The sequence below is a fragment of the Mesoplodon densirostris genome, chromosome 12 (genome assembly GCF_025265405.1).
Source record: "Mesoplodon densirostris isolate mMesDen1 chromosome 12, mMesDen1 primary haplotype, whole genome shotgun sequence".
NCBI classification, from domain to species: Eukaryota; Metazoa; Chordata; class Mammalia; order Artiodactyla; family Ziphiidae; genus Mesoplodon; species Mesoplodon densirostris.
The window spans coordinates 51,971,971-51,992,565 of record NC_082672.1 but is presented as its reverse complement, the minus strand read 5'-3'; the positions used below and the strand labels follow the sequence as shown (position 1 = coordinate 51,992,565).

The 20,595-nt window shown below is 36.0% G+C and overlaps 1 protein-coding gene and 1 pseudogene across 1 annotated transcript in view; one reads left to right on the top strand and one right to left on the bottom strand.

The window, feature by feature from the left end:
• SEC63 (SEC63 homolog, protein translocation regulator) overlaps positions 1-20,595 on the bottom strand; it is a 65,415-nt gene that overhangs the window by 25,638 nt on the left and 19,182 nt on the right. Inside the window, exons 2-11 of the mRNA XM_060115075.1 lie at positions 18,328-18,427; positions 13,377-13,491; positions 11,701-11,813; positions 7,796-7,857; positions 7,145-7,203; positions 5,406-5,456; positions 4,278-4,386; positions 1,889-1,983; positions 1,657-1,789; positions 199-291 (exon numbers count right to left, since the gene is read on the bottom strand). Coding sequence (XP_059971058.1) covers positions 199-291; positions 1,657-1,789; positions 1,889-1,983; positions 4,278-4,386; positions 5,406-5,456; positions 7,145-7,203; positions 7,796-7,857; positions 11,701-11,813; positions 13,377-13,491; positions 18,328-18,427 — 930 coding nt within the window. The remainder of the gene's footprint in view (positions 1-198; positions 292-1,656; positions 1,790-1,888; positions 1,984-4,277; positions 4,387-5,405; positions 5,457-7,144; positions 7,204-7,795; positions 7,858-11,700; positions 11,814-13,376; positions 13,492-18,327; positions 18,428-20,595) is intronic.
• Positions 18,612-19,560, top strand: LOC132500395 (large ribosomal subunit protein uL23-like; annotated as a pseudogene).

The following is a 20,595-nucleotide window of genomic DNA, read 5'->3' as shown; positions in this document are numbered from 1 at the left end:
AATTCAAAAAACATAAGTCACCATACTTTACATATGAAAAATACAGGAAAGAAATAAGAAAAACCATGAACAAAACTGGAAAAACTGATTCATCTCACAGACAGAATTATACTAAGCACCCAAAAATCTTAAAACTATGAAGTGTCATCTGTATGTGCTTGCAAGAAAAAGTACAACATAATTATGCTTCCTCCTCACCTTCACGGCTCCGGGCCATTATTATTAGTTGGCAGATTACATTAACCATTTCTTGAAGTAGGGCAGGGCATTTTTTCAGCATAAATTGCTGATCTGCAAAACAATAAAACACCTGAAACAAATCATTCTTCTTTTATGATTAAAACATCTTTATCACCTGTAATCCAAGACGAATGCTAAATTTAAGCTGTCACACAAATTTTTCACATGACCTCAGAATATTACAGGTTGAACACAATAGTTCCTCGTCGGCAGCACTATGTCAAAAATCAATCAGAAAACCCTACCTCAAATTAGATGTTTCAAAGGCAAACTTTTAATATTGTGGTCTTGGGCTTTATAAATTACTCCCTACCTTTTTTCTTGGAAATAGCCTTGATCTTAAATTTAATTATAATCTTACTAATTTAAGAACTTCAAAATTCTTCTTCTTGTGTACCTAAATCCTTATAAGTATAATTATGGTTAAGTCCAAAGACTAAGACTGAGAATAAATGTCAACTAAATGGAGAGAGGAGGAGGAGGGAGACAGACACTTTCATTTATACTGCATATAATAGTTAACCATTAAGATCATCCATTGGGGTTGGTACTCAACCTAAAAAAAAATCTGTTCCCTGTTTCTTAGATAATTGGTAAAAATTGAGATGGTTTCATATCTGTACAGAACATTAGGAACAGAATTACTAGTTAACTTGCAACTTCAATAAACAATGCCTAAATAGCACTCCTTGATTCCATCATAAGCAGCCTATCCTATCATTAATCACTGAGCATCAACTGACCTTGTTTTCAAAGGCATTTGATTGCATTATCGGCTTAAAGTGGGGGGGGAGGGGTGGTGGTTCATTCAGAAAGAAAATTCCCTAAGGATAATAACTTTCTTTTAAAACTTCCAATTGAAATAATGCAAGTGAAAAGAGATGACACTCAAATTCATGACATCCCTGGAAACACCACTGTCCCAATCCACTGCTTTTCTTTTAAGTAGAATAGATGGCTTCAAGTACTCATGAAGCTTTAAATAAAGATTAAACAGACATTTCATTGGTAACTACTGCTGGAGTATGATGGTGGTACTGGTGGCGGTGACTGACACATCTGTTGTCAAAATCCATTTTTTTTCTTGCCCCAAAAGGCTTACAAAATCCTTTTTTAAAAGTCACCGGGAATTATTGTATAACCTGCAACTGACTTAACATTTTTCATAGAGAGTATTCTCTCACCTTGAAATACAACATTTTAACATTTGCCAAAACATCTGACTTACTAATACCTTCAAAGAATTTGTGAAGTAATTATGTATGTAGCTTATAGATTTGTTTTTAAAAGGTCCTTGAGTAATTATCTGATTGAGCAAAAAAGAACAGTGACAAAAAAAACACTGCACCACGAGGTCTAATTAAATCCACCTCTTCTGTACCACTAAAACCCTACAGATATTAGAATCACAAATACCTTCTTCAAGGGTCTCAGGAATTTTCATTCTAGCAAGATGAGACAGTAAAAGAACTCTGGCCTTCAGGCTATATGGGCAGGTAAGTGGCGGCTCATTCTTCTTTAAATTAATGCTGCCAATTTCTCTGATTAGCTAGAGTAAATAAAATAATTATTTTAAAATGTATACTTAAAAAAGCATTAACTTTATATATTTAAATGTTTATCAAGGAATTTGGGAGACAGGCCTAACCTGAGGTATTAGAATATTATCTGTTGGTCTGCTTGTGGCATCCTTGTTATACTGAGGATCAAATTCAGAGGCTCCAGCCAAGACCATGATAAGACCTAAGAAAACAAAAGAAATATGAAGAAAAATAAATTTGCTCACCCATTAATCTGCCTCCCATGATACTTGATTAATCCTAGGGTGAGGCAGTTTTCCAATCACATACAATGCTAAAATCATCTGAACTCCACTATCAGTAAGCATTAATCTCTCTCAGAACAAAAGAAATGTCTCACTTTTTAAAATGTGTGCAATATTACCTATCACAAGTAAATAGAAATACATATCAAATTAAGGGCCCAGAAGCAACTAGGTGCATTAAAATCACTACAAATAGCATCTGTTTCTAGACCTAAGCATGTGTTCCACAGAAATTTATAGCAGGAAGTATTCTATGTGATGTTACTAACTGCTTTGTAAAAAAAAAAAGGGGGGGGGACTTCCCTGGTGGCACAGTGGTTGAGCATCTGCCTGCCGATGCAGGGGACACGGGTTCGTGCCCTGGTCTGGGAAGATCCCACATGCCGCGGAGCGACTGGGACCGTGAGCCATGGCCGCTGAGCCTGCGCGTCTGGAGCCTGTGCTCCGCAATGGGAGAGGCCACAACACTGAGAGGCCTGCGTACCGCAAAAAAAAAAAAGGGGGGGGGGCGGGGACTCCATGGCTAAATAAAGCTGAGAAATAAGAGTTAAAAAGAGTTTCAGGTTTCTTCACTTCATGACTCCTCAGAGCCTGGAGTAAACTAAAATATACTGTAATTTGCAGAAATTTTTATTATGGAACCCTGGAGGGTTTTGTAGGAAGTGTTCCTTGAAATACACATGATGTGAGGTCACATATATTAGCGTTACTCTCGTTGGCCTATACAAGGTCTTTAATGACTGGCACTATAGTCATCAATCTTACCTTACAGCAGAAAATACATGCAACATCCTCACAAAAAGCAGGACGGTACAGAGGTTAAGTGTGTAGCTGAATGACCTAGAACAATATTCTTCACCTCTCTGTGGGCCTCAGTTTCTTCATATGTGCCTGACACACAGTCAGCATAGTAATGTGTGTGAGCTATTACTATTACTACCCTCAAATGTTTGAATGAAAACAACTAAGACAGCTATATAAATGGTGCCAATGCTAAAACCAAGGATATATAACCAAACCCACCAGCTAAACAAAGCTTTTCTGATAGAATTAATTGTGAAAGGCCAAGTACCATCCTCAGAAATGAAATAGAAATCAAGATCACTGATCCAAAAAACACATTAAAACAGGTTACAAGCATGAAACAGTTTCATAAGGGAGAATGTTTATATATTAATATTTCGATCCAGTGTAAGCAAGAGTCATACATGTACATAAGGGAAGGTAACATTCACTCATTCCTCAGAAATAAAAGATCTGCTCATTCTTCAGAAATATAAGATCAGTTCATTCTTCAGAAACACAAGATCAGCTCACACAGTCATATGATCCTGAGGAATCTCTTTCTCACTACCAAGAAAGGTGGTAAAATTGGCAAATATGAAATACGAAAAAGTCCACTCAGGTTTTGGAACAAAAATGCATCCTCCAGTGAGGCACAATTTAAAACTTACTTTTCTTTTTTTTTTTTTTTTTTCTTAAAGGAAGGGAAGGGAAATGTGTATGATTTCCACAGAGCAGTGATTCTGAAAGGCAACACTATATATTCCAGGGATAAAATTTATAATGCTAGCTTTATGGGATCAAAGAAAGTTATTTAGGATGGTACTTTTTTTTTTTCATAATGAATTTTGAAATAAGACTCTGGGAATGAAATATTCTGGCAGTTTTCTTTTAACACACCCAAGACCTCTACATACTTTACACGATTAACACAGTATATATGTACTGGTTTAGGGCTTGGGAACCACATTACCTGAGTTCCATCCTAGCTCTGTCACTTACTGTGTACCCTTGGGCTCAGTTTCTTCATCTATAAAATGTGCTTAAAAACAGCACTTATTTATGGGGGCATACAAAGATTAAATGAGTTAATATATGCATAGTGGCTAGCAATGCCCGGCAATGACAAATACTCAAGAAATGTTAGCTGGTATTATTACAAAATTAGCCCACAAGAAGTTTTACCATAAAATTTCTGGAGGGAAAAAAATATGTATTGATATATACATATAGCTGAGTAAAATGGGAATAACAGAACTACAGATTAAGACATATGATAAAAGGTGTTAGCATTTTCCTCCAACTTTAGCTATAATGAACTGAATATCCCTAAAACTATTAAATGGAATTTCTCCAGTTGAATATATATCAATTTTACATAAATGACTCAGAAAATAATCTAATATCACAGTTACTTAAATTTACTTACGTTTCATATCCATATTTCGGGTTTTATAAACAAAGTATGTATAAATCTGTGTTGTGCGTATTAGAATCTGGTCTCCACTATAGCGTATTGAGCGATACCACCAAGAGCCCTAAAGCACAAAATTAAACCAGAAATAAAGCATAAAAACTACGATGTTAACTTTGATGCAGAATGGTCAAATTTTCTAAATGTTCATAAACCAATAAAAAGACCTACTCTTTAGAACAAATGCCTTTGTTACATATTTCAAATGATTTGGTAAATATTTATGCTGCCTGAGGCCTAAACACCAACCTACCTCATTACATATATATGATTAAAACATTTAAGTTTCAGCTAGAAATTGTTTAAAGACAAAATAGGAATGAAACAACCCACTGCTATAAGCAACAAGCTGGTTCCTCACACATAGCATGTCTTCAATAAATATTTGACAAATAAGCATAGGAGCAATTTTATAGTTGATATACTACTTTCATTCACATTATTCCACAGAAGTGGATTCTCACACAACAATCCTATGAAGAAGGCAAGACAGGTTAATTGTTAGCCTCACTATGGGACCCGTTGGAACCGTAAGATCAGTAAGAACACCACCAGTCATAAGAGTAATAAACAATAAAATCATAAACTTTATGGTACCTCCGTATTGAGGTACTATGCAACTGTTTTTAAAAATGAGGTTGTTCTACATGTTGTACCCCTATATGAAGCAAAAAAGTCACAGAACAATACATATAGTAAGATCACATTTAAAAAAAAATGTGCACGTGTATATATACATAATGCATAGAAAAATACCTGACAAGGAAGCAAACTTAGCAGTGATTATCTCTGACAGAGAAATGGAGTTGGGGGAGGTGGTAATGGAAGATTTTCATTTTAAATTCTAAATACATCTGTACTATCTCATTTATGTGTAATTTTTGGATCAGGAGGAGATTCATTTTAACATATAAAGATATGTCACCTTTAGAAGACCTTTAAAGTATAACTGAATATAAGATTCTTAAAATTCGAGGATTAATGGATTATATTCTAATACAAATTACAATCTTATAAGGAGACTCCAAAGCATGCACCGATTCCGTCCCCTAAAAAATGTTAATAAAAAGAGTTGGAACTTACCACAACAACTGGAAGGATAACCATGAATGCCAATCCATAGACAAGTAAAACCTTGAATTGAAAAGGAAAGAAAAAATTATGGCCTTCATCAGGTAAATTATGACAACATCCATGAACACTTACTTTGAGGCTTACATGGGGGAGGCACTATTAAAAGCACTCCTCATGCAGTACTTTATTTAATCCTCATGTTCAAACTCTAAGAGGAAGGTACCATTATTATTTTCCTTTTGCAGATAGGGAACCTGCAGCATATATAGTCAACCCTCGGTATCCGTGGGGAACTGGTTTTAAGGCCCCCAAGGATAGCAAAATTCAGGGATGCTCAAGTCCTTTATATAAAGTGGTGATAAAAGAGTAGGGCCTCTTTATCCATGGATGCAAAACATGCCGAAAGGGAGGGCCAACTTCAGCTGACCCTTGAACAATGTGGGGCTTGGCTCCCCAACCTCCTTGCAGTGGAAAATCCACCTCTAACTTCAGAGTTGGCCCCCATTACCTGTGGTTCTGCATCCGCAGATTCAACCAACCATGGATTGTGCAGTACTGTAGTCCGTATTTATCAAAAAAATCCACGTATTAAGTGGACCCACACAGTTCAAGCCCCTGTTGTCCAAGGGTCAACTGTATTATATATCCACACCTTGGCAAGTAGTTAGTGCCTTGGAAATAAATGGTAGAAGCTGGTTTCTTTGCCTAAATATCAAACAGAACACATAATGTTCTGTTTGCATGTAATTTCTATCTATTGGTCTTAGATTTCTGTCCTACTGCTTGATCTCAAATCTGGTAGCTAACTATCTTTTCTCTTCTCTAGTATTCCCTGAATAACCCTAAGCATAATAAACATGCTTATATACAGCAACTATATACCCTGGAAAATAACATGTAAATAAATAGCCATAAAATAACACTAAATAGCCATTTTCAAAACAAAACATGGATTTTTTTATTGCTTCAAAGATAGCTCCTAGGGGCTTCCCTGGTGGCGCAGTGGTTGAGAGTCCGCCTGCCGATGCAGGGGACAGGGGCTCGTGCCCTGGTCTGGGAGGATCCCACATGCCGCGGAGCGGCTGGGCCCGTGAGCCATGGCCGCTGAGCCTGCGCGTCCGGAGCCTGTGCCCCACAACAGGAGAGGCCACAACAGTGAGAGGCCTGCGTACAGCAAAAAAAAAAAAAAAAAAAAGATAGCTCCTAGATAATTATTTTCAAGAAAGGAGAAGTAGGGAATTCCTGAACAATAGGTTAGGATAATTCCTGACGTTTTCAGAGTTTCAGCCTCTGTTACGGACTGAAGTCTGATATCCTGCTGTCTCCTGAAGTACCATATGTAATATATATCATTATGTTAGCACACGTTAAAATTAATTTAGCCTGGGTAAATGTGGAATAAAAGATAACTTAAATTTTGAGCGCTACTTAAGATAAATGTAGATACCATAAAAAAACAGTGGTTCCCTAAACCAAGGGTAGGACCCAATCTGAAACCACCTCCACAAGAAATCACCACAACTGTAAGGAATTCCTTAAACAGTGTGGGGGGGAACCCTACACTAGAACATACTGCCCCAAACCAACAACCTAATAATAGGAAACGATTCTTTTCTCCATTATGCAAAAACAGTTTTCACAATACACAGTTAAATTGAAAACAGCATACAGCATTTTCTTTGTAAAGCTCTCTTTATATTACCAAGATATATCGAACACATTATAGTGTCTTATTTAAATGTACTCACCAAAATTGAATTTTTCTGGTCAACTATCCAAGCTGGCAGGGCAATTCCAAAGCTTGTGGCTAAAATAGGAAGAATATTTTTGAAGAGTCTCCGTTTCCAGTTTTATTTCTTTATATCCCCAAATTCCGTCTCCCCACCCCCTCCAAAAAAGCTTTAAGATTATTTTATTATGTGTTTCCATTACACAAAAGTTGATGGACATGGTTTATATTTGAAATTTTAAATTTTTCCAGAAGAAAAAAAAATTCTAAGTATGTGAATTCCTTTTTCCCAGAACACTTAAATGCTTTTATATGTCCTAAGTTTATGTAAACACTATGAATATATGAGAAAATGTTTAGTCAGTAAAGAAAAACAGATTTTTTTCATCCAATTTTTATCAACTACTAACTGGAAACGAAGAATAATGACAGTGACTACTTTCCTCATCAAATCAATCAAAGTTCTATCTTTCAAACCAATCTCTAGAAAGAATAATAAAGTAAAAATTAATTAAAGAGAACTCAATTTACATATTTGTTTAACTCCTTGTGGTTGTAATTTTCCTATTCACAAACTAAGAAAATCAAAACATTCTTTTCAATCTAGTTAACATTTTTATAATATACACATATCATAACCCCAGTATTTTTTAATCATCATTTACCACACCTTGAGGCCCATCTGGATTTCCAAACTCTTCCCAATTTTTCCGGGACTCTTCATCAGTTAAACTAGCATAAAAGGAACAAAGGTGCAAAATTAGAAAGCCATATCTGAAAAATAAGTACTCATATACACAAACTCCATTAACTAACCAACTTACTTCTTAAAGATAATTTCAGAGAATCAAGAAAAGAACTCTCTGAAATCAGAAAAAAAAGGGGGAGAGGAAGATAAGAAATTCAGCATTAACAGAAAATGCTAACTATTGAGCCCAGATACAAATTCCTAGTTGGCCCATGGGTTCTCAGGTTTAGCCAGTTCTAGCCAGAAGATTTAACTTTAAAGGCTACTACATTTTCTAAGGAGGCAGGGAGGAAGGATTATAGGTTACTTTTAAAAATCTTATATGCTCAGATATTTCCCAAAATTTCTTCAATAGGCATGTTATTACTTTAATAATGATATGTATCTATTTTTAAATATAAACAATACATGATTAATAATAATCCCTCCAAAACTGGCACCACAGTCTCAAAAAAAAATAATAACACCTATAAAATTCCACTGCTTTGGAAAAGGTCATTTGCATTGTGCTAAGATCACAATTTTCTCCTAAGCCAACTTCCAGCAAGACTAAGAAAATACCTGCTAAAGCAACAGCTGCTTAACCCAAGCAATACGAAAGTGACAGTGATTTTTTAAACACCTAAACATAAATACAACCCCTGACCTAGGCAATGGCTCAAGGCACAGGGTGAGAGTAGTTTTATTCCAGGTCCCAGTATAGATGTTAAAAAAAAAAAAAATGAAAAGAAATTTTCAATTCCTTCAAAACCTTTACAATGCTGCTAAGGAGACAAGGCAGACACATACACACAAAATGACCAATAACATAATAAGGAAGGCATTCTTGCAGACCAACTGGCAAAAGAGTGTGTTTATGTCCAAATCTAATTTTAGCCATATTTCTATTTCCCAGAACATATGCACTTAAGATACAATGAATTTTCTATTCAACAAAGCTCCAATTGAGAGAGAGAATGCAGAAGAACCTTCATAAAATTGCAAAATTTTTCAATGATTTGAAAATATTTTTAAACTTATCGATTTGGTCATTTATGAAAACAAGAACCTTGATGTCTTTAGTCCTTATTCAACTATAACTCCACTTACACTGTTTGACCTAAGGCTGCAGTAAAATACAGGAGCCAATGAAAGGCATTATTAGAGAGACTGCAAGTTAATAAGCAGTGGTGCTAAGATTCCTTTCTGCTAAGGGAGGAATGTTTTTCAAAAACTTTTGCCTTTGTTCCCCTGTACAATTGTCCACCCCACCCAGAGCTTTAGCTATTGTTTCTTTCAATTTTCTGTCTCCTAATCAGTCTTTTCCCCAAAATAATTATCTCTGTCCCCTCCTGACTTTCTAATGATGGCAGCACCATAAACTGTTCTGTTCTCTATACAATGCCCTTAGGTTTTACAAAATAAAGCACAGCTCTCATCAGAGAAGCACTTGATTTTTCAACCTGCATACACACCTGATTAAAATTCCATTAACTCTTTCATTAAACCATTTGTACAACTGTTGTGTAACCATCCTGTATACTCAAAGGAATTATCCATTTTTTAAAAAGTCAGTGTAAGAAAGCAACTGATTTTTGGCTACTTATTAGTGCTTCAGTATCCATTCCTAACACTTAAGGTACTTAAAAGCTATGTGATTTCAGTATAATTTATATATAACAAGCTTAAACAATACCAATGGTGCTAACATAATTTTTTTAAATTCAGTGAGTATAAAGCTTCCTAAACATGATTATACCCCTTGACTTTGGGGGAGGGAGGTTATATCATAGATCCTATTAGGAATCTAATGAAACCTATGCCCCTCCTGCCCTGGAAAAAAATGCACATTTACAAACACACATAAGTTCTGTATACAGTTTCAGGGACCTCAGTTTATAAATCCTAACCCAGAGAATGCTTTCACTAAATTATATGTGAGGGGCCTGAGTTGGCTATGTAGAGCTAAGTTACATATTCATTGTAAGAACACATGAAAACATACTTTTTAAAAATCAAAATATCTTTAAGGATGTAAATCATGCTGCCCACTTGTTATAAAGTAGTTTAAACATAGATTTTACACCCAAAAGCAAAATCCCAACTATATCCAGAAGAATGAATCAGATATCAATAGTTGGTCTAACTCCTCAAAAATAACCATACCTCCTTTCCTTTAAGTTACAATCTGGTCTGAAGAAATAGGAATGACCCAGCTTGTTTATTATAATGAGTGAATAAGGGAAGAGAAACCAGCCTGAATAACCAAGGCAAATTCTGAAAAACTTTGTAGATGATGAGTTTTTTATAACTGCATTCTACAAGTTGCTTGAATTACATAACTTAGGCTGGTAGAGTTATACATAAGATTGCAGCTTCAATCACTCAGAACCTATATTCAGTAAAATGCACCCTTTTAACTAATCTAGTTATACTTGTACAAGTTACAATAACTCAAAGTTCCGGGTCCCATAATCATTTTAATTCTTCATTTGTCTGATAGACCATCAACTATTTAAGACATTTTACATACAAAACATTCTACATCTTGAACATGTAACTGAGTTAAAACCAAAGGCCATATATTATTCTTCTGTACTTCTTAGAATAGTGACCATACATCATAGAGTCAGATTTCCAGTAACCTGAGAACAAAATCATGAACTTGAAAGTGTTACAATACCTGAAAACTCGGGGGGGGGGGGGTGGAAATAACTGTACCAAAAGCACTAAAATTAAAACTACTAATTATTTTGGGGAAAAGAATCTGATTAGGAGACAGAAAGTTGAAAGAAACAATAGCTAAAGCTCTGGGTGGGGTGGACAATTATACAGGGAAACCAAGGCTATCTGACTTCCTCTGGAAATCTTCAGTTCTTAAATTACCTGAAGACAGCAACTAAGGCACTGCAATACTTGTGCAACAAGGGTAAATGCTTAAAGGAGACACACTGAAAAAAGGCGAAAAGGAGACACCAACTGAAAGACAGCAATCTGGAGGACGTCTGCTGCGAGGAAAAGAAAATGTAGTGTACACTTCAGAAGCTCCTGAAAGTACTGCTTTATTACAGAATCATATTCACATAGATAACAAGCAATCCACAAAGGGGGGGCGGGCTAGGCAGAGAGGAGACACGGTCAATATACTTTTATTAAGCACAAAAATGCGCAAGATATTTCCCAAACTTTTGTCATTCACATTCCACTTTCACAGCCTGCTATTATATCTGCATATCCTATTATTTACTTATATTTTTTAAGTTAGCTTACAAAATTATATACATCACCGAGTCCTCAAAAAACAGATAACATATTGTCTGTATTTTACTCTTTAATTCAACATAAGAGCTGTGTGGGATATATCTGATTCCTGAAGAGTCCAGCTAACTTTTTAACTCTTGTAATATTAATACTCAAGGAATTACTCCAAATTTTATATACTCTATCTTGTTTCCCCAAAATTAAACTCATCTTTAGTTTACAGTTTAAATGAGACAAGCTACAAGCCAAAATAAAAGAAATAGATCTAGCCTAACAAAAAGCCTAGAAATGAAAACAAGGTGCAAGTATATCTCTTCTAATCAGGATGCTTTGAAAATAGCTCAATTAACACATCACTTATTACTTAATTTAACCAACTTACATGGCAAAAGCACTACTGTAAGTTACTTAAAATTAAGGTTTGGCTAATTAACACTTCAAGGTTGCCAGGTAGTTCCATAAATGACAGACTCAACATATGAGGCGCTTAATAAAAGTGTATGACAACTATTTTATTACTACTTTATTCAAATAGAAAACTATCTTTACCACTCCTAAAAATGTGTAACAGGTCCTATAATACTTACGCTGCATAAGCTTTTGCTATCCTCATGAACATAACTTCATCACCTCCTTTATCTGGATGATACTTAAGTGACAGCAAACGATACTGTTTCTTAATTTCTGCTACTGTTGCCCCCTAAAAGAAAAGGCTTCGTTTTAGTAAAAATAAGCACAATGCTGTAAAAACATAATCCATCCCACTTTGAACTTAAAATATTGAACTACTCAATATTTTCAGAAACAGAAAATGAAGTTTTCATCCTATATATACCTTGTCCTATAAATTTCACCCACATTATTTTTTAAATAAAAATATTCATTTTGTCCAATATATTTTCTTTTACTGAGCACCTAGTATGTGCCACGCAGTACCCTAGGCACCGACGATTTGAGACTGATACTATATAATGCCATTTAAATAAAATAAAATGATAGTGACATTTAAATATCAAAGAATGATCACAGTAAATTAAGTCTGGCTGAAAAAAGCTCAAATCAAAGGTTAACTTCCTTTCTAAGAAAAAAATCTGAAGAATTTCTGGTTTCACCTGCTTGCCAATATTTTAATATTAAGTAAATACTTAATAAGCTTACCTTAGTTGTTTCCTAATTAGATTCAATTTCTGTGAATAAATTTTTCACATTGATTTTTTATGGCATTAAATTGCCCCCAAACCTTTTAATCTTAAAAAATCTCTCTTGATGACCATGATCATCACAATAAGAAAACTCAGATGATATGCAAAATTTTCTTCTACAAAGCAGAAAACTAGAAGATTAACACACTCCTTACTGTGTATCATATGAATCTCTGGATCAAGCCATCTACTGAGGAGAGACTAGAAGTAAAAAAAAAAAAGTAGTATGGGGGAAAAAATGGAAAGGGCACTAGATTCACCTTGGTTACTAAGAAGTTATGGGATCCCAGACAAAACACAAATTTTCCAGGCCTCATTTTCTCCATGAGAAAAAAGGCTAGATGATCTCTAGCATTCATTTCAGTTCTAACTTTCCACTGATTAACTTAAAAGACCAATTTTCTACTGGGACCCATCACTCAAGTTCAATCAAGAAAGTCAGGGCCTCCCTGGTGGCGCAGTGGTTAAGAGTCCGCCTGCCGATGCAGGGGATGCGGGTTCGTGCCCCGGTCTGGGAGGATCCCATATGCCGCGGAGCGGCTGGGCCCGTGAGCCATGGCCGCTGGGCCTGCGCATCCGGAGCCTGTGCTCCGCAACGGGAGAGGCCACAACAGTGAGAGGCCCGCAGACAGCAAAAAGAAAAAAAAAAAAAAAAAAAAAAAGAAAGTCAGCTAACAGGTACACTCAAGATTAACCTGAATTTCTATGACAAAGACACCAACACACTGCCTTAGTGTCAACTAACACAGGGTCCCATCCAACTAACATAAATAAACCTCCTGCTTCTAACTTTGCATTAAACCAACCTTAGAAATGTCTTTTAAAAATATACTAACTTCTCATCTCATCTTCAGATATTTTTACATTTTAGCAATTACAAACCAACCCTTAATAGGATGGCAATAAACATCTGTGGCTTAAAAAATATATATGCATTAGAATAATAATGGATTAGGTACCTTTTTTAACTGACCAGAGTCTGATTTCTTTAGGCACAGCTCAATTTCTTTTAGGCTGTGGGCCCAGAGTATTTTCAAGGGACTATATAAAATACTACTTACGGGATCCAAATTTAATACTTCATAAGGATTGTATTCTTGATATTCTCGGTCTGTTTTGGAAACTTTGTATGTAAGGAATAATAACAATGCCCATCCTGCAAGCAGAACTATTTTCCTGTTTAGAAAAAAGATAAGTGAAGTATAAATAAATACAACTATATGGTTTTCCTTTAAGATTCTAACAGACACTATGGCAAGGCACAAAACGATCTTAAGCAGTCTCATGTCACCGTGCTATTGACTCGAAGTCTATAACCACTGGGTTGTAAGACACAATAAGGACAGCATCTTTTTTCACCTTTGAATTCTCTAGAATCTAGCAGTGCCTGGCATATAATATTCTCTCAGTTACTAATTGCAGAATTTTAAGTAAGAAGTGAATGTATTCATTAATTTATTGGACCCATTCCATTACATCAAAATATATTAATACTTAGTATTTAGTTAACCATTTAATGTAAAAAAGAATTGCTCTTGACCTTGTAATTACACTTTTAGTAAGATAAACTATGAAAAATAATGGGTCAGTTGTGCAAAGATGAATAAGTAGCCTTGTTTATAACAGTAAAAATTTGGAAACAACCTTAATGTCCATTTATAAGAAACTAATTAAATAAACCATTTATAGGAGACTAATTAAATAAACCAAGATATAGCCACAAAATAGAACATTTTTAGCTAACAGATATAGAAAGACGTGCAAAACAGGTTAAAAAAAGATATAAAAGAACATATAGTTTGAAAAAAAACTAATTTCTTTTCTCTTCAATATGTTCTATTTAGTAAAAATATTTAAAAGATTGATATTACCAGTGTAGGAGAGGCTAAGGTAAAAAGGAACTCTCATACATTCTACACTCTGAAGGAATATCTGGCAATAAGGTTATCTATCAAAAGCCCTAAAGAAGTGTATACCTTTTTAACTATCATCTATTCCACTTCAAGAAATTTAGAAGGAAATAAACTAAAATTAAGTTTATAAAGTATAAAAGGGTGGTTACAGGTATAATTAATAGCTGAAAACACACACACATAAATGTCCATCAATAGAGTACTGAACAGATAAATAACAGTACATCCATAGAGAGATACTATCTAGACACTAAAAATATTTGCTGTGGAAGATTATCTACCTTGTACTGTTAAATTAGAAAAACAGCTTTCAAAGCTGTATGTATAATATAATCCTATTCTTTGTAAATAAAAGTTTATTATAAGTAAAAATATAGAAGATAAATCATCTTGATGGTGGTTATCTTTAATGATGAAATTGAATAATTTTTTTTACACCTTTTGTATCACAGTTTGTTACATTAGGTAGGAACTGTTAAACAAAGACATAAATGAATCATAGGAGACCTAATCAAACAAAACTGAAGTGACCTATTTTCAAATACAGAAAGAAAACATTCCGTGTGTTTAAGCTCTCTTGATAGGAACATAACTTAAACGTGTTTATTTGGAGTTTCCAGGATCCAGTTCCAACTTACCTCCTTACTTTTATCACCCTAGTATTTCAAACAAAATAAATCCCCATATCCCACAGTTCCCTAAGCTTTTCCCACCATTATGCTTTTGCTCTCTTGGGTCTTTCAACCTAGAATTCCCATTCCCCATTGCTGCGTATCCAAACTATATTCATCCTTCAAGACTCAACTCAAATTATCTATCCTCCAAGAAGCAATCCTTAACCCTTGTTAAGATGATCAATGGGGAGACCATGGTTACAGTCACAAAGAAGCACAAACCATGACCTTCCTCCTCTGGCTCGTTGCAAACTCCTTGAGCACGTGGACAGGATCTTACTCAGTTCTGACTAACGTCAGAGTAACAAACAGAGATGGCACTCAGATGCAAATTTCTTTCTATCTGGCCAAATTAATGCTCTAAACCTTATTAAGGGCATAATACTGCAAGCTGCTTTCCATACTATCTGTATGTCCAAAGACGAAGAGGGAGGCCTACCTGGAATACTCCCACTTTTACCTGGCTATCTAGGGAGAGGTAGTTAAGAACATAGGCTCTGGAGCAAAAACTACCTGAAGTCAAATCCCAACTTTACCACTTATTAACTTAAGAGATCTTGGCAAGCTGCTTAGCCTTTTACAATTCAACTTCCAACTTTTAGGGTGGGTCTGAGAATTAAATAAGATTAGGTATGTAAAGCCCCTAAAAGGTGCCTCACAGATAGTAAACAACCAATTCATGGTAGCTATTTGCTGTTATTAGTAACTCTAACCCAAGTCTCAGCTTTCAACTAGGACCTCACTTACAAGGAAATCTTCTCTATCTCATGCCAGTTAAGAGCCCTCCCTCTGTTCTTTCATGGCATACCCTCCCCGCCCCTTACAACCCTTACTAAACTCTATTATCATCACTTGTTTACTTGTTAGTATGTTACTCACGGTATATCAGCGCCTAGTATAATACCTGACACATACACAGCACACAATAACTACTTATTTTATGAATAATGAAAATAATTTAACAGTAACTTTTGACTCAAACCCAAAGTTTGCTAATACCCTCAATATGCTAAAGAACACTTGAAAATATATTTTATTTCCACACAAACTTAGTAACTCCACACTTTGTTTTGTGAACTTTCCCAAAAGGCTACAAAGCTCAAAAAACAAAGATAAAAGTAAAATTGAAAACCACTAAAGTAAAATTTTAAAGCAAACAAGGGTAGAAGAGAAAGGGAACAAAACACCTAAAACACACTACACCCTGTGTTAGATGCTCTTCATGTAGCGTCTAGCTCTCTGAGCCAAAGAATAAAGGGAAGAGAGAAGAGGTTCATGACAGAATCCCCAGGCTGATGAAAACTACCACAACCGATAAAACCACACTCTAATTTCCTGAGAGCCAAACCAAAAGTAGAAACATAACAGATTACATCATGCTCTGTGCCCAATTTTTTAAAAACATGTTTGGTTTCCCTTAAAAGACAAACATTTCCCCTACATACAGCTTCAGTAATTAAGTTGAGGTCTTGTGTTTTTTCTTTTAAGCAACTTCCAGAAATTAGAGTATTACACAATGACTACTTAATTTTGAAAGAATGCTTCAAGGTTAAGTAGCAAAGTGGTTTTGATGGTTCCTGACCTTATCTAAAATTCTACCAGTATTATTTAATTCTTCCTTGTTTAAACATCCATTAATCTGTACTTCTATATAAGTAAATCTCTTCACTAATTATTAAAGAGAACATCACAAAGTTGGGGTTTTTTTTCTTGAGAACTGAGGTTCAGATACCCACAATGTGTTGACCAAAGCCCAAAACAGAAGAGACTGGAAAGCCAAAAATATCTGCCTTGCTGCCTCATAAAAGTTTAATTTAAAATGAGAAGCAAGGACTTCCCTAGTAGCGCAGTGGTTAAGAATCCACCTGCCAAAGCACAGGACATGGGTTCGAGCCCTGGTCCCGGAAGATCCACATGCTGCGGAGCAACTAAGCCCATGCGCCACAACCACTGAGCCTGCGCTCTAGAGCCCGTGACCCACAACTACTGTGCCCGCAGGCCACAACTACTAAAGCCTGCGTGCCTAGAGCCCGTGCTCCGCAACAAGAGAAGCCACTGAATGAGAAGCCCACGCACCGCAACAACGAGTAGCCCATGCTTGCCGCAACTACAGAAAAGCCCGCGCGAGCAACGAAGACCCAAAGCAGCCAAAATAAATAAATTTATAAAAAAAAACAAAAAATGAGAAGTAATAGCAAGGAATACATAGTGAACATGAAACTACTCTTGTAAACACTAATTGTGCCTTTTAGTTTCACACCATTGAAGAATTCCTAACACCAAAGCTAAGATTTCCCTCCCTCTACAAAAGAACTAAACCAGGCACATATGTTGAAAACTATCATCATCATTTAAACCAATTTTTTTTTTTTTTTTTTTTTTTTTTTTTGCGGTACGCGGGCCTCTCACTGCTGTGGCCTCTCCCGTTGCGGAGCACAGGCTCCGCACGCACAGGCTCAGCGGCCATGGCTCACGGTCCTAGCCGCTCCGCGGCATGTGGGATCTTCCCAGACCGGGGCACGAACCCATGTCCCCTGCATCGGCAGGCGGACTCTCAACCACTGTGCCACCAAGGAAGCCCTAAACCAATTTTTAAAAATAACTGGATCCACTTTTACTAATATCCTCTGCTAGGTCTTGTCCTCCTACCTACTGGATAGATATATGTAGGTAATTCACAGGATATAGTCCTCCAATAATGGCAGCTCTTTCACTTCCCCTCAGTTTCATCTGTTACCTGTAAATTGATGACTTAGGGTGAAGGTCCAAAGCCCAGGCTACCCAGCATATCCCACAGCCTCAAAAAACCAAAGACACCTACTCTAATTAAACATGCTAATGGCCTGTTTAAGCAGATGGCCCTGCAAAAATAAAGGGTAACTAGGTCCCTACTCCACCACTTCTTGCTGCAGGTATTTGGTCAAGTTACCTCATCTTCTTAGTCTCAGTTTCCTCATCTGAGAAAAAGCAAAAATATCTACCTTGAAGTTAACATAAAACTAATGAGATAACATGTAAAATCCTAGCACAGCACCTGGCACACAGTATGTGCTCAAAAAGTTCAATCACCATGAAATGCAAACTTGACCCTGTCACCTCCCGTGCTTTCGATAACCTTTTAAAGATTCCTCCATAGTCTTTAAGACAAAATTCAAATCCTGACACAAGATATACAAGATCTTCCTTCAAGATTTGACTTTTCTTTCTCCCCTCGTCCCCCAAGTCAGAAGTACACTCTCTCTCTTTTGAACTTCTCAACCACTCTGTTCAGACTGTTCTCAAATTTACTAATCACATCTTACCCCTACTAAGGTTATAATTTCTTTACAAACACATGTTTTTATTCATCATTATACCCCTATTTTATATGATACCTAGCAAAGAGTAAGCACTAAGTATGTTTTTTATTGAAATCAATTACTTACTTTACTGTAGGAATAATATTTGGCTGAGGTTTTAATAACCGTAAACGATACCACATACATCTTCCATATACTTTTCTGATATTCTTTAATCGATTTTGTTCTGTCAAAAAAAAGAAAAATAAGGTGATAGTTCAACGGTTTCCACAGTGAAGGCAAAACCAGAGTTAAAACCATACTAACCTTCATTATCATGCTAATATTATATTGGAACATCAAAGTACTCTCTACTTAAACTTTTAAGAAAAATTCACAAGATAGGCTAAATTTTCTACCACTTAGAACAAATGATCTATCTGGAAAATTTTATTCGACTACCAGGCAATCATTTTTCATGTGAGACTTAACTTCTAACTGAAAAAATTAAAAACTGACTTGAACCCAAAATATTTAGTTATATAATCAGTAATTTCTGAGAAATTCTCTCCTCCTTCCCCTTCTGCTATAAAAGTAACAAAAAGTGCAAAATAGTTGGAATGTGCACTTTATTAAGGAAGCCAAGCAGAAATGATAGTCTTCAAATATGAAAATAATTATGTTAAATGAGAAAAGTCACCCAAACCCATAAGAAGTTAAAATAGGTTTATATAAGAGTTATAACAAAAGGTATTATTTTAGTCCCCCTGAAAAATCTGCAATTCAATTAAAAAGGAATTAAACCAAAGCCAACATATCATATACTGTTTTACTAAGCTCACCACAATCACTTGGTTTGAATAACTCTCCCAAGTTTAAAAAAATTTCGCTAAGTTTTAAAATAAAAATCTACCTTTTCATGAAGATGTTATATAGAAAGCAAAGTAAGAAGCCCATGCCACTCCAAAGCCAAAGACAAAAACAAAAGCTTGGAAGGCCAAGAAGGCAGTGCTAAAAAGCATCCATATCCACACACAAAAAAAGAAGATTGCATGTTACCCACTTTCTGGGTGGCTCAAGACACCCCAAAGGCAGCCTGTTTATCCTTGGAAGAGAGACAAGCTTAACCACTATGTCATCATCAAGTTTCCCTTGAGCAGGGAGTTGGTCATGAAGAAGACAGAAGACAGCAATACACTTGGGCTCATTATGAATGTCAAAGCCAACAAGCACCAGATCAAACGGTCTATGAAGCTCTACAACACTGACATGGCCAAGGTCAACACCCTGATCAGGGCTGATGGAGAGAAGAAGGTATATGTTCGACTGGCTACTGACTATGATGCTTTGGATGTTGCCAACAAAACTGAGATCATCTAAACTGAGTCCAGCTGCTTAAAACTAAATAAAAATTTTTTCACAATATTAAAAAACTACAAAACCAAAGTCCTTAAATGAGATCTCAGGTAAGTAAAAGAACTTTGCATATAATAGAATGTTCCAAAGCTGCCATATAAGAAGCCCACCAACCCTGTTATCACCATGCTTCCAGGAAAGAATCCACATGAGAGAGCTATGTGGCAGGAGGTATAAGAACATGTGTGGCGAAGAGCGATCCATGTAGGGGGAGGGATGGTGGCAGAAAGGAGACTGGTAATATGCAGGGAGAATTATCAAGTAAGTTAATATATTAAGGATAACTGCAGTCCGCTTTTCACTGTCAGAGAAGGGAGTTACATATGTGAAAAATTAGAAAACATGAATGAACTCTGTGGTATTAGAGTGCAACTGAAGATATAAGTAAGAACTAATTAATATCTTTTAATATAGAAATATAGATGTAGATCTATACACATACATACACATTCCCTAACTCTATTAAGTGAACCTAGGAACAATGACATCTCAATAGCAGTGAGCACACCTAGCACCCAGATCTTGATTTCTAAATAGCATTCTCCGCGAATGGGAACCAGAGATCCAAGTATCTTCCCACAAAATATTACAAAAGGGAAAGAATGATTTTACAGTGGAGAAGTGTGATAGGCTGAATAATTGCCCCCTGTCAAGATGTCTACCACATCCTAAAACCCACAACCAGTGAATATATTACCTTACACGGCAAAAGGGACTTCACAGATGTGACTAAATTAAAGATTTGAGATGGGAAGATTATCCTGTATTATCTGGGTGGTCCCAATATAATCACAGGGGTCCTTATAAGGAAGCAGGAGGGTCAAAGAGAAGATGATGTAACAATGCGAGCAGAGGCTGGAGTGATGTTCTTTGAAGATGGAAGGAGAGGCCACAAACCAAAGAATACAGGCTGTCTCCAGAAGCTGGAAAAGGCAAGAATTCTATTCTAAACCCTGCAGAAAGAACCTGCCCTGCCAACACAATCACTAGCCCAGTAAA